Source organism: Hipposideros armiger, unplaced genomic scaffold (genome assembly GCF_001890085.2).
Source record: "Hipposideros armiger isolate ML-2016 unplaced genomic scaffold, ASM189008v1 scaffold_31, whole genome shotgun sequence".
Taxonomy (NCBI): domain Eukaryota; kingdom Metazoa; phylum Chordata; class Mammalia; order Chiroptera; family Hipposideridae; genus Hipposideros; species Hipposideros armiger.
In genome coordinates this window covers 2,313,885-2,328,978 of record NW_017731381.1, presented here as the reverse complement: position 1 = coordinate 2,328,978, position 15,094 = coordinate 2,313,885, and the positions used below count along the sequence as shown (strand labels likewise).

At 47.7% G+C, this 15,094-nt stretch overlaps 1 protein-coding gene across 1 annotated transcript in view; it reads left to right on the top strand.

Annotated features, from left to right (window-relative positions):
- PTPRT (protein tyrosine phosphatase receptor type T) overlaps positions 1-15,094 on the top strand; it is a 1,070,914-nt gene that overhangs the window by 796,845 nt on the left and 258,975 nt on the right. The window contains exons 10-11 of the mRNA XM_019636904.1: positions 12,681-12,882; positions 14,331-14,433. Coding sequence (XP_019492449.1) covers positions 12,681-12,882; positions 14,331-14,433 — 305 coding nt within the window. The remainder of the gene's footprint in view (positions 1-12,680; positions 12,883-14,330; positions 14,434-15,094) is intronic.

Here is a 15,094-nt window from a genome sequence, read left to right as displayed (position 1 = left end):
GTGAATAAAACATCTTGCAAATGTGCTCTGCTGGGTTGAATTGATGCTCAGATCTCCAATATACCCATCCTTTTATTCCTTTCCTAATGCCTAATTTAAGAGCGGAGGAATCAATTCTATTTTAATTTCATGAGAAAAATGCTGAAAGAAAGAAAATGCAACAAAGGGAAACTTGAGACTTCAGCCCTTGCTGACCCAGAATGTGTGATTAGGTATCAATGGGTTTCTCCTCAGGCCCATGGAATCTGCCCCCTCCCTTCTGGACGAGGAGGCAAGGAGTTCCTATTTGGAAAGAGAAACCCTCTGGGGCGCATGGGAAGCGCAGTCCTGCGGCACCCCCCACGCCCCCATCTCCTTCCACTCTCCAAATGTACTTCTGTCCCAGTTCCCCTTAACTCTGGTTTTCATATCCCCAAGTCTCTAACCAGGAGCTCTCCGTATTCCTCCAAGCTCTAGGCATATGTCCTTAACAACCAGGTTCTCGCAGCAGAGTTTCTGGTCTCTGCCCCAGGGCACCAGACTGGCCACTCTTCATGAGAACAGCAGGGCATGAAGGTGAAGCAGGTAGATCCTAGATTCACGCTGCCTGGGTTCCAAGCCTGGCTCTGACTCTATGAGCTGTGAGAACTCTGGAAAGTTACTTATTATTTCTAAGCCTCAGTTTCCTCATCTGTAAAATGGGGATAAAAATGGTACTAGTCTCGTAAACTTGTAATGTGTAATGCGTGGGTGGAAAGTGCTTGACTTGACTCTGGGCAGACTTTGAGTGGCAATAAGTATGAACTCATATTATTATCATTGTAATGAACTTCTATAAGGGGGTGGAAAGCGGAGGGTTGGACCCTCGGATTCTGACCTGTGGTTCCACAATTCCAGGTTAGCCAATCAATGTGAGTTAGCACACACTTTTTTTTTTTTTGGTCCAACTTTAAAAAAATATTTCATTTAAAAATCATTTTAGACTTACAGAAAAGTTGCAAAATCAGTACAGAGTTCCCATATACCTATCACCTAGCTTCTCCTAATGTTTGTATCATATGTCACTATAGTGAAATGATTAAAACCAGGAAGTGATTAATATTATAAACTACAATGTGATGAGTACAGATCTTATCTGAATTTCACTTGTTTTTCTGCTAATGTCCTTTTTCAATTTATGATTCAAGTCAGGATCCTACGTTGCACCTGGTTCTGTCTTCCCTAATCTGAGATAGCTCCTCAGTCTTTCGTTGTCTTTTATGTCCTTGGCACTTCTGAAGCGTACTGGTCTATTTCAGTCTATTCTGGTCTGTTTTGTAGACTGTCCTTTAATTGAGGTTATGCACTTTTGGCCAAAATACCACACAAGTGATAAGCCTTTCTCAGAGCATCTTATCAGAGGTGCCTGCTAGCCATATTTCACAATCCTGGAGTTGCTAATTTGACCACTTGGGTAAGAAAGTGATGTGCGTTTATTGAGCATCCACTATGTTTCTTCTTTCGGATACAAAAGTGAAAAAAGTGTTGCCTACCCATGCTGTTAGGAAACTCTGAAGTCTGACGATGGACAAACAGCGTTCTACTTATCACTGCTGTATTAGAAGCCATCCCCAAATTTAGTGGTAGAAAGCAACAATTTCGTCATGCCTACAGATTCTGTGGTTCAGGAATTTGAAAGGGCATGGCAAGGATGGCTTGTTTTCGCCCCACGATGTCTAGGGTTTCAGCTAAGAAATATCAAATGACCAGAAGTGACTAGACAGCCGAGAACCAGAATCAGCTGGAGGCTTGCTCACTTACCATTCTGGTGTCTGGGCAGGTATGACTGAAAGAATGGATGCAGCTGGGGCTATCAACCAGATCATCTCACATGGCCTACTCATGTGCCCTGTGCTTCCTCACAGCATGGCGGCCAGGGGCCTGGACTTCTTACACAGCAACTTCCATGCCGTAGACATGAGTGCCCCCTTGTGGAGAGGTCAGAAGCTGCGTCGTCTTTTATGACAGTCTCAGAAGTCACACAGCATCATGTCCTCGACACTCTTGCTCAAAGCAGTCACAGGTCCTGCTAGACTCACAAAGGGGGACATAAGCTCCACCCCTTGATGGGAGGAATGTCAAAGGATTTGCGGCCAGTTTTAAAAACTACCAAAAATGGGAAAGCACCGAAGGGTCTCTCTGCTTTCATAGGAGTTTGGAAACTCAGACCCAAGAGGACTAGAGCTTTACCAGCTAGGGCCTCATTCATTATTACATACATAGTGCCAACCATGTACCAGGCAGGCATGGACTCCGCTGCCAGGGATGCTTGCCAAGTCTTTCCTGGGGGTGACAGGCCCAGACAGACCTACTAAAAAGCTTAGTGGTCTGACTGTTGCAGGTACCCACCGCCAATCCTCCCTGTGGCAACTGGTCACACGTGGATGTGTGTAGAAGGCAGGTGACAGGCCAGGCTGGGAAATGCTGGATTTTGGCATCAAAATGACTTCACTGCAAACCCAGCTGTACCACAGTCTGAGTTGGTTGTATTTTCATTCCTAATCCCCATGTATTCAGTAAACCTCATTGTCTCCTCCTCTGTGCCAAGCTTGGGAGCTGGCAGTGATAGCAATGAATAAACAGAGCACAGGCCTTGCCCTCAGTGAAGGATTTCCCCAGGTTGGCTCTGCCAGGAAGGCCCCGGGTAGGGCTGCAAGGTTCCCGGGAACGGGCTCAAGGGCTTACTCCACTTCCCTCGCCCCTCCATGCCCAAAGCCAACGGGAGAGGCATTGGTCATGCAACTTAGCAATTTAACCAGGTTAAACTCAGCAGAACAGAAATCAGCTGAGTGTGGAGTTGGAAAGCAAGCAGCTTACATTTTAAAACCCAAGAAATAGTGCCATGCAGACTACAAGCAATTGGGAATATCACTAGACAGACTCATTAAGCAAGAAAGTTTCTGTGAAAATAACAAAATCATAGTACCCAGGACACCCCAGCATGAGATTAAAAGCTGAAAGGAGGTTTAAACTTCATATTATTAAGCTGCATGATGACAGTTTAGCGACGGAGAGCTTAGAGTCATCATAGTGGATGGTGGCCCTGTTATGGGACTCAGACTGCGTCTTTGAAATTCAGAGACCTTTGAAAGAGTGAAATTGTCAGAATATCCCTCCCATGGGGAACAAGGAAGGGGAGAAGATCAGTCTGAGAAGTGGCCCAGTGGTAAGGATTGGAGGGGCTGAGGGGCTGGCTGGAGGAGCGGATATTGACAAGAACACACTCCCCTGAGTCTGTCTGGAAGCTGAGGGGCAGGGTGGTGATTTAGGGAAGAGCGTGGGGCACACATGGTAAGCACTCAATAAGTGTTCACCCTTCTTCTTATCACCTACTGGCCTACCTCGCAGTTCTGGTTGCTGGATGGTGAATACTGATGACCCTGGGCCAGCTGGAGTCTGAGCTTGCTTTTTCCTAGTGTTTGATCCCAGAGCCACCAGGAAACCAGCTGAAGTCAGAGAACCAGGATATTGACTTGGAAATCAGCAAAAGCCATGTTGGACAAACCAGCTGACTTCCCTTCTGAAATGCCTCTTTGATCTGTGGCGACCCAAGCCTAGAACAAGCACTCTGGGGCGGTCTAGCCGGACTGTGATGCTGGCATCTGTGGGCGTGGTTCCCTGTGCTGGCAGCGCTGAGGCAGGAGCCAAGCCCAGGCAGCCGAGCACAGCAAACCAAGCCCACAGTCTGGGCCTCTGACCCTGGAGCTCAGCTTTGGGAGCCAAGAAGCCTGGCGGGCCCTGCCATCCAGCATTTCCCACCCTGGCCTGTCACCTGCTCTCTACGCACATCCACGCGTGACCAGTTGCCAGGGGGAGGATTGGTGGTGGGTACCTGCCACCATCAGACCACAAAGCTTTGTAGTAGGTCTGTCTGGGCCTGTCACCCCCAGGAAAGACTTGGCGAGCATCCCTGGCAGCTGGGTTCATGCTTGTCTGGTACGTGGTGGACATTCAGTTACGTTATGTGTTTAATAATGACTGAGGCCCTCGTTGGTGAAGCTCTGAGTTCCCAAACCTGTAAAAGCAGAAAGACCCCCACCCCCAGTGCTATCCCATTTTAGGTAGTTTTGCTGCTCCATCCAGCTGTTGGTAGAGCGCTTTGGCTGGTCAGGTTACAAAATGTACCCTAGTCACTCAACTCTTGGGAAGTGGTGGGTTTGGGTTTCAGCACCAGCTCTGCAAGGCTAAAGTCCACTGGTCTGCCATCTCCGACAATCCCCATTCCTGAATGTCAGCATCACTAGGAGGACCAGGCTTGCCGTGGACATTCACAGCGGTCCTCTAACAGTTTCTGGCCTGAGCAGGCTCATCCCCTTTCCGGCCTGGTGCCATGTGTTGGCTCTTATCCCTGCATTTCTAAGACTCATCCTTCACCAGCCAGGACGCCACAGCCCTCACGTCTACGTCCTTCTCTCCATCTCCTCAGCTTCCGGTCTGAACCAGGCAGGCCTCCTTTGTCACCTGCCATCTGGGTGAGAACCAGACCATCCAAGGGGATTCTGTTCCTCCAGTCAGTTTAATCCTCCATCCCCTTGCCAGAGAATGTGCTTCTCCAAACACAACATACATGAGCGTCACCTGGAGAACTTGTTAAAACACTGAGCCCTGGACCCTAACCCCAGACGCTTGGATCAGCAGGTCTGGGATGGGCCCTTGAATCTACATCTTTAACAAGCTCCCTGGGGACACTGATACTCTCTTGTCCACAGAGCACAATTTCACTGTTCTTAAGTTCATAATGACCTTGTATCTCTCTTGACAGCCTACCCTTCCCTTTAATGGTTCCATAAAGGCTTCCATGACCTGACCGCAAAGTAGGGTTCCCAGCACTGTTGCATAGTTTGTGCACTGCACAAAGACACACCACCAAAGGGATGCAGTCAACTGAGCACTGGGCTGTATCTGTCAGGAGGACTATGACCAGGTATAAGGAGGACATATTTTTTTCTTTTCACAGAGGCACTCTCAGCTCACTGACATGTGGGGACTGGGGTTCAGGGGGGACTGTATCTGCCTGGAGAAGTGCCTTTTTCTAGTTTGTACAAAAGCATGACAGAAAGCTGTAGTCATCCTGCCCAAGTGCATCTCCCTGCCTCCTCTTCCTTCTCTCTCCTGCCTCCCATCACTCCCTCACACCCTTCTCCCACCTCCTCCATCTGGCTAACACCTTCACACTCTTGGGAAGACTTCCTGGCCCCAGAAGCCTTCCTTATTATATGCTTTTCAGACTCACTTTGCCTTCCCCCAGAGCAGAAATCCTAATGCGCCTTTTCCACCCATTCCTGTGGTCGCCCCCGTCCCCTCACTGGACTGTAAGTTCCTGATGGCTCCCCAGTGCTCAGCACATGGCCAAGTCAAGAGCTCAGTGACTATCTGTTGTAGATTCTATTCTGCAGCCACAACGACCTCACAAGAGCCCAAGTCCAGCATGCCACTTTTTGTTGTTGTTTCGTAAATGTTTTATTTTGCAATAATTCTAAGTTTACAGAAAAGTTACAAAAATAATACAAAGCGTTCTCTACCCTTCACACAAGTTCCCCCAAAGCTAACATCTTACATCGCCATGGTATATTTGTCAAAATTGAGCATTCACAACTGCGCATTGCTATTGGGACTAAACTCCAGAATATTTTTCAGATTTCCTAAGTTTTTTCTGCAGAGGTCCTTTTCTCCCTTCTAGGTTCCTATGTTGCATGTAGATGTCATGTCTCCTTACTCTCCTCCAATCTGTAGTCATTTTTCAGTCTTTCCTTGTCCTTGTGACTTCTGCACTTTTAGAGTGCTGAGCAGTACTCAGCCTGGGTTTGTCTGATGTTTTCTCATCAATAGACTGAGATTCTGGAGGAAAAGACTACAGATGGCGTGGACCCTTCTCACCACATCATACCTGGGGCCCTTGATCTCCATATGACATCATTGGCAATGTTGACCTTGACCACTTGGTTAAGGTGGTGTCTGCCAGGTCCGTGTACTTTAAAGCTACAATTTTCTCCTGTTCGTTCAAAGTGAGTCACTAGGTCCAGCCCACACTCAAGGAGAGAGGGATTAGGCTCTGCCTCCTGAGGGGAGCGGTGTCAAAGAATTTTTGATTTTATGGTGAAGCCACAACAGTAGCTGGTAAATCGGGGAGGGGGCGGGGAAGGAGGTGGGGAGGGAATAATGCCACGGAAGTATTCTTTCTCCTGAGTCTCACCCATGAACTTGAGCATTCATCCATGAATCCTGCCTGCAGCCATTATCACTGTGGTGTTTCAAGGGTCAGTTTCTAGTTCCTTCTATCATGCCGTTTTTAGGTCAGCTTTCTTCAGCGCATGCCACATTTCACAGTTCTTCTGCTTAACCCCCTTCATGCTTCAAGGCCCAGCTCCAGCATTCTCTGCCCTGGCTGCCCAACCAAATCTCCCTGAGAACTTTCAAAATGTACCAAGGGCCAGGCCTTTGTAGCCAGAGCATTTGACTCCATTAGCCTGGGCTGGGGTGCAGGCATTGGTACATTTTAAAAGGTCCCTGGGGCATTCTGTGCTCTGGAGTCCAGGCTGAGGACCACTGGGCCAGCCCAACATGCTGGCAGCTTCTTTGGGAAGCTGTCTCATGCTCTCTGGCAGAACCAGTTACTCCCAGATCAGTGTCCCCAGAGGACTTGGTTCCCTGCAACATCCACCAATGCTCTCCCTTGTCCCCAAAATTAGGAACTGTGTTTTCTGCACTGATGTTTCCCCAGAGCCCAGAGCAGAGTCTGGCACAGAGCGGGGTCTCAGTGAGCATTTGCTGATGGAGAGAATGATGCCATCTTAATAGAAGCAAACACACTAGCTGTCTGTGCACAAAAGTGGCAAGTCCCTGCACATTCTCGCTGGCTCAACAGAGCTGGAAACCCCAGGAACAGCAATACGCGTGTCGGTTATAATCATTTTTTCTGCTGTTATTACAGTCCTCAGCTCTCTAGGAAAAATAAGGGCCCCGTGGCCAAGAAGTCAGTGGCACGTGCATTGCAGCCATCTGTTTTTTTCTCACAGTTCTTTACAAGGCATGTGTTCCCATGTTCTTTTTAAATTGCCAGGAAACCAAAGAGTCAACATTCTCCTTCTAACAAGAGATTGCCTTGAACTGGTCTCCTTGTGTACATTTGCCTTGGAGGTCACCAAGATGGCAACCCCCCAAGCCTGTAAACCCCTTGTATAGCGGGTCAACAGAAAGGGAGTAAATATTTTAACCAGTTGTTTTAAGTTTAAATAAAAGTAAAGTGAACTGAATCTTTTATTCAATGGACTGACCATGGTGGTCTATTTTACCTGTAGTCTTATTAAAACTTGACTATGTTGAGACCTCCAGAACATGAGCTGGAAGCCATTTGGAGAAAATCAAGAGCAGAGGCGATGGATAACTCAGGGTGCTGACTCCTTTCTCCCCAAAGGATTTGGGAGAAAGACACCATGAATAGAGTAGCAAGAGGGTCGGGTGCTAAGCTATAGAGGATGCCTCTGGAGTGTCTGGCTGTAGGTGGGAAGATTGTGACTGAGTTTATACCATCACTACGGACCACTGATGCTGCTATGGGGTTCCTTGATTTGGAGGGTCACCTAGTTGGCAGTGAGCTCTTTGACCAACTTTCTGGTCCTGCCAGGGCATCCCTGTGTGTCTGAATAGACTTATCCAGGTTCTTGTCCCATCATGGCACCACTGTGGTGAAGGTGACACAGCAGAGAAGACTTCCTGAACTGTGGGTTACCGTCTCTTTCCAGCGCGCTGCCGGGTCACACATGTAGCTGCCCTCAGCCCTGCTCACACTTTGAGCACGTCACCTCCTTTGGCCTCAGTTTCCTCAGCTGAAGCATGAGAATAACCATAAAAAATCCATAATTTTTTTTTTGAGGATCAAAAGAGGAGAATTTTTTATGTGAGCCCACTCTCACCGTGCTCCAAAATGGTGTTTTTGTCACGATTGCGTCTTCTGACCACCTGCTTCTGAGTCCCGGTCACTTCCCTCATCCGTACTTGATCGCGCATCTTCCCTGAACCACATGCACCATCTCTTCCTCAGGACCCGAATCTTGTCAGCTGCTCTATCTTAACATGGAGCCGCTGGGTCTTACCCTGTACCGAGCCTGGCACCTGGGGCACAGCACGGCTCAATCTACGCGTGTTCAAGAAACAAACATGCCCTTCCTGAAGGGACTCTCCAAGGGAAGTCATTTCCTCTTCTCCCTGCCTCTCTCACCCCTCCTCTTCAGCTCAGGGTAGAGGGCTGCTGGTCCCCTGGTCCGTTGCTGCTGAAGCCTTGATGCAAAGGCTAAAGCCACTCATGGACTCTCTGGAGCCTTACTCCTGAACAAGGGGGCTGCCTTTCAGGAGTAAGGAAGCTGGACGTCACTCTACAACGTAAATCGAGACAGAAACTGAAGTTAAACTTATTATTTAACCCTTGAAGAACCCGAGGCTCAGAGAGGTTAAGCAAATTGCCCCAGCCACATAGCTAGTTTGATCATTCACTTCTACATGGAAGGGAAAGAAAAGTGGAACAAAAACCAGATGACAAACTTGCCCTCTTGGAGCTTAAAGTCTAGGAAGAGGAGGGGATCAGGAAGAGGGGGACAGGGGTCAGGAAACTCTTTCTATTCAGGGCCAGAGAGTGGCTGTTGTAGAGCATATGGGCTACAGGGTCTCTGTCACAACTAAGTTCTGCTGTTCTAGGGTATAAGCAGCCATAGACAATACATAAATGAGTGGCTTGGCTGTGTTCCAATAAAGTTTTATTTACAAAAACTGATGATGGGCCGAATTGGGCTTTCAGGCTTTATTTTTTCAACCCCTGTGCTATTGGAAAAGGGACTCATGAATGAAATAATTGCATGGCTAAATGTAAAATGTGTGGTTCAAAGAGGAGAGATGTGATTCTGAGAACACAAAATCGGAGGGCGTGGGAGTGCGAAAAGTTGCTCGTGGAAAGTGTCATTTTAAGTGAGAGCTAAGGATGAGGAGTCCAAACGAGGTGAAGGGGAGGCATGGGAAGGAAAAACCCATTCTGAGCCGACAGAATAGCTCGTGCAAAGGACCTGTGGCTCTTGTTAGACACTGTCATAAGGCCTAGAACGCAAGAGGGAGAGCAAGAGGAGCCAGCTCACGCAGCGAGCTGGTTAAGACCATAGGATAAGAATGTGGCCTTAACCCCGAGCTGTGAGGAACCATTGCTCTTTTGAGTCTAAGTCGTGACGTCATTGGATTCTCATTTTGAAGTCCTCACTCTGGCTTCTGACTGGGGTGTTTCACTGACAGCGACCAAAAGGGACCCGGTGGTCTCCATCACTTTGTTGCAGCCAGAGCCCCCAGCCCCCAGCCCAAGGTGGACGGATGTGTACCTCTGCACCCATTCCCCCACTAACTATTTTATGTTTGCCATTCTAAGCAAACCTCCCTCGTTCTCCAGTTCCAAACGAAGGGTCACATTGCATTATGCATGTTATGGCCACGGCTCCATTCCATGCCGTTTTTCTCACCTTCCTTCTTTCCCTCCCCAGCCCGATCCTTGCCCCCCGCCCCAAGTTGCGAATTCGTAAAACTTGCAAGTTAAATTTTTCAAAGACTGTTTCTGACAAAGCAGTGTGGATTAGATTTGGTGAAGCCCTTCATAAAAAATTGAAGACACGCTATATTAACATGCATTGATTTATTCATAGTGTTTCATTACAAGTAAGTGAGGGTTCTGTTATACCAGGAAAGGTTAGGCGAGCAGGAGAACACGGTATATTATATTGACAGCTCAGTGGAAATTGAGTTTCTTCTGGATTGAATTTGGAGGGCAGGAAAGGAACTGGCTAGTAAATAAGGCATGAGTTTTACCTCCCAGTGCCTGTATATCAATGTAGTTGCCACCAGCCCAGGCAGGGGGACTGAGGAGGAATTTCAAACGGATGCACATGTGTGTCTTTCCCCTGGCGGACTGGGGTTTTCTGCCACAGGCAGAGCTCTCTGAACCTGTACCTTCTGCCGCTGGGGAAACCTGGAATCCAGCTGCACGCTGAGTGCTCACCTCCCCCGACTGCTCATCACTGGACTTTTCTCAGCTCGCACAAGCCTTTCCCTGCCCCGGGCCTTTGCCCAGGCAGCTGCGTCTACCTAGAAGCTGGAACACTCTTTCCTCTGCTCTGAATCCCTGTCATCCTCGGTATTAGTTCAGTTCTCCCCTGAGGTACCTCCCCGAGCACTTTGTCTTCATTTGGCGTTTCTCGGAAGCAGAGCCTGAGACAAAGATTCGAATTTGAGCAGATTATTGAGAAGTTTAGGAAACACTAGGGAGTGAGGAAGAGAAAAGAGGGTGGCCAGGTATGGGTGTGTTTTCCAGCCAGCTACCTTTGGAGGCCGGCGGAGCAGCAGCCCTCAGGGAATGCCCCTGGGATGCTGCTGAGGGAGAGGAGGCTGGGAAATGTATGCATCAGCTCCCATCAGGCCAGTCACGGGCGTCGACGCTTCCTGCCAGCACCCACGCAAAAGCCCTCAAGCAAAGAGAGACAGATGTTTGCAGGCCTGCCTCTGAGAACAGCTGGAGTGGCCAGGGGTGACCAGAGGGAGAGCTATGACCAGGCCCATTGGAGACCTGCAGGATGGGTGCCCCTGCCCCGGCTGCTTGCAAAATGCTTAAGTCCTTTAGCTCCATACAGCTCTCCTCCTGGGCTCACTCTGCTCCGGGCAGTCGGGCCTCTGACATGTGGCATCAATGGCTACACTGCTGCTGCTTAATAACAGGAGAGAGAAGTTACCTCTTTCTCCAAAACATTTGATGCCTTTGCCAAAAACAGCAAACAGCTTGGTTTTGAAGTAACTTTGGCGTGTTCCCTTTTCTGTGCCTGGGACATTCTTGAGGGAAGACAAAGGGATATAAGGTGTCTGTGTAGTGACTTACTTCACTCTCGAAGAGGAGACCCTTGAGGACAGGGCCTAACTTGTGTTTATTCACTCAGAGGGGCCCCAGCAGCACGCAGTGCGGGTCCTAGTACACAGCAGTATGCTGGAAACATTTGTGAAGGAGCACCAAGCGAATGAATGAATGAATGAATGAATGTATTCTTCAATTAAAGAAACGTATCTCAAGGATGGCCAGTATGGCAGAGAATAAAGAGCACCAGTTTTAGAGCCTAAGGGACCTAAGGGTTAGTCCTGCGTCCGTGGTAGAACACTGAATAACCATGAGAGTACATGATCTACAGCTACACGTGACAGCCCGCATGCATCTCACAGGTGGAATGTTGAGTGAAACGAAGCCAGACCCTGTAGGACTCCATTTATATAAAGTTTGAAACCAGGCAGAGTTGCCCTATGCTCTTAGAAGTCAGGATAGAAGGCATCCTTGCCGGGGGAGGCAGGTAAGGGTTGCGAGGGGTAATGGGGGAAGATTTAGGGTCTGGCAATGTTCTCTGTCTTGATTAGGTGCTGGTTATATGGCTGTGTCCAGTGTATAAAAATTCACAGAGCTGTATAGTTTTCTTAGGTGTGTAGTGTTCTGTATGTGTGTTATACTCTAATAAAATAGTTTTAATAGAACAAACTAGATAAAAGAAATCAACAAAAAAAAGCCTGTGTTTGCCACTTTAACAGCTGTTTAATTTAGAAACATGGTACTCAGGGTGCGATCCACGGGGACCGGTGCCAGGATGCCAACTGTTTTGTGAGTTTCACAGCAGGATGAGTGTGGAAATTGAGAGTGAGCACCTAGAAGCTTCTGTAGTGCCGTGACATTGCTGTGACACCCGAGTGCATGGTCAGTGGACATGTCTCTTTGCACACAGAGTATAGACCACTTTGGTTACTGCCATACTCGCATGATGAGTCACCTGTGATGTGGGCTTTGGATTATTATGGGTGTGCAGTGGATCAGGAAACTCCAGTCTGGGCCTGCACTGGAACTATTTCGAAAAGCGCTGATGGAATGCAAGTTGTTTCCAGCTGAGCCTCAGTTTCTCCATCATTAAAATGAGAACAAGTATCCTGATGCCCCCAAGGTCTCAGGGAAGACAAGATGGTGCAAGAGAAAGCACCCGACGGCACCATGTCAAGTAGGGGACCTATGAGCTGCATTTTAAACTAGCTGTCCAACTTTCCAAATCATTCTTAATGGGATGCTGCCCTTGACCACTGCTCTGTAGTTGGTCTGTTAAATGTGGTGGCCACCTGGGGCTACTGTCCTTCTGAAGTGTGGCTGGTCCGAATGGAGGTGTGCTATAACGGCTGAGGACATACTAGATGTCTAAGACTTATAGAATATACTTATTCTTGTTCTAAAAATATGAATATGAAAATGTGAATATAAAAATATTAACTCTTTATGTTGACTACAGGTTGAAATGATACCATAGTGTATATATTGGGTTCGACAAGATACATTGTTTAAATGAATTTTACTTTTTTTTTTTTTTAACGTGACCACGAAAAAATTGAAAGGCCTGTGTGTGGTTTGCATTCTCTTTCTATTGGACAGCGAGTGCTGCCCCAGGGTGTTAGCAGTGGCGTGTTAGGAGGCGGGGGTGACCTGTAAGGGGGACAGCAACAGCAGACCTTGCTGACCCAGCTCACGTGCCATCTCCTTTCCTCCGCTCGCATCCCTCCAGCTGCACTCCATCCAGCTTCCTGGGTGACGCATTTATCGGTTTGTTTGCTGGCTTGTCGTGCAGATCAACTACAAAGCTGTTGGCTCCCTGGACCCGAGTGCTGACCTCTCCAGCCAGCGGGGGAAAGTGTTCAAGCTCCGGAATGAAACCCACCACCTGTTTGTGGGTCTGTACCCGGGGACCACCTACTCCTTCACCATCAAAGCCAGCACAGCCAAGGGCTTTGGGCCCCCCGTCACCACCAGGATCGCCACCAAAATTTCAGGTATCGCTCTTAGAAAAGGAAAAGGAAGAAGGGTGTTGTTTTTTCCTGTTTTTTTCCCCCTAGTCCTAATTTTCCTGGGAAAGAAAAAGGCCAGAATCCACTGTCACATGTGCTATTGCATCTGTCAGGATGCTGCAGCCCCTCATGGGTTTTCATGTTGGTCTCATGAAGAAAACCTAATCCACCAACTTCCTAAAGTATAAAAACTATTGGGTCGTCGGGAAAGCCGTGACGCATTTTTGTGTTGAAAATAATAGAAAAATACTTCATGACTTTTCCCGACGACCCAATAGAGTAATTAGACGAGACCAGAGGAAACACTGAGTGATCCACCAAATAATGGGCCACACAGTTGCATTAAATAGCACATTTTTCTTTTTTATACAGATTGGCTTGTAAAAGTGTGATTTATTTTCAGGAATATTCTTTTTGGCGGTGCAGGGCACAGCAGAGGTTCTCATGAAACGCCTGATGAATGAATGAATGAATGAATAAATGGCCATGGCGATCTAAGATTTCACCCGCCATCACCAGTAGGGCCCCCTCCGTCATCAGACAGCATCAAAGCAGAATTACCTCAGAGCCCTTTTTTTGCAAATTACATTTTTTTTTTCAGGATACCGATGCAATTCTGCTCTGCATACATACATAGTTTGCAGAGCAGACCCATGGTGTTTCTGTAGCTTATTGTTTTCACTTATCTTTATACCATAAGCATTTTCCATGTTGCTACATCGCTTTCATCATAATGCTCTGTCAAGTGGATGGACGTAATTTAATTAAACATTCCCCTGTGGTTGGACATATTTGGTGCTTCCACGATTTTATAAAATAATGCTTCAATAAACATTACAGAATAAAGTCTAATTCACTGTTTTGGATTATAACTTTAGGATTAAATTCCACAAATTGGAATACTGAATTAAAAGGGATGTGGATTATAATAGCTCTTCATACGAATGGCTAGATTACCTTCCCCAGGGATTAGATTTTACTCACACTCCTATCGGTTGGGAATGAGAGAGAGGGAGACTCTCATGAGGAAAAAAAAAAAAAAGATAAGAGGAATTACTTCATCATTGCTGTAATTCACATTTTTAAATGTATTTAACAAGGTTGACTGCTTTCAAATCTGTGTTAAGTACCTATATTTCCTGCACTTATCAGTATTTATTCAGTGTGGGACTTTTGGATTCATGAGGGTTACTGGCCACGTCACTGCCCCTTTTCCCCAGACTCCTCTGCACCCTGAAGAAACCCATGAGCAGGTTGGAAGTCAGGGTCTCCTTTGCCGAAATCACGTGGGAAGCTACATGACTCTCATCTAACCCTTTCCCAAACGTCGTCCCTCCAGCCACCCGGAGCGTCCTTAAGCATGGCATCGACGGGAAGTGAGGAGTGGGGTTTGGGACCTGTGCTAAGCTCCATCCCCTCTGTTCTCTACCCAGCTCCGTCGATGCCCGAATATGACACAGACACCCCACTGAACGAAACGGACACAACCATCACGGTGATGCTGAAGCCTGCTCAGTCCCGGGGAGCCCCTGTCAGGTAAGGAGGGTCCTTCACCTGCAGTTTGCAGTTTTCCTTTTCTGCACCATGCACACCTCCCATTGAATCTTGTCACCATCAATGCCCATGGGCAGGACTGGCCAGGAGGAAGGCTTCCTAAAAGAAGAGGGTGAGAAGCCCAAGCCCATCTCCAAGGGGACCACTGAGCCGGGAGCCACTGTCCCCACAATGGGGTATTAGGGCTGGTTCAGAGGGACCATGCTGATAAGGAGGGCTGGGAGAGAACTTTCTGGAACACACTTATGCTAAATTTATTTAGTGAGTCTCCTGGCCAGATCACCTTTCCATGTCTGACTGCCATTAACAGAGAGATGGACAGACTCACTGAATTCTATACACAACCTGCTCAGAGATTATGAATGGAGCGAGACCTCCAGGCTGGTCCAGCTTGGGGCCTTAGTGTGCCAGAGTCCCGCGGAGGCACTTGTGGTCAGAGCCGTGCTGCCGATTTTCACAAGAGGCTGCGGAAGGTCAGGTGCATGAGAAAGCATCTCAGTAGCTAAGCTGCTCCATTGCAAGTCCACGGGCTCATGGCTGCATGAAGGGGGGCATCTCTTTTTGTTTTTATTAAATTATTTTTTATTATGAAATACACGTTTTTTAGAATTAGTTTCAGCTGTACAACACAGTGCAATAGTTA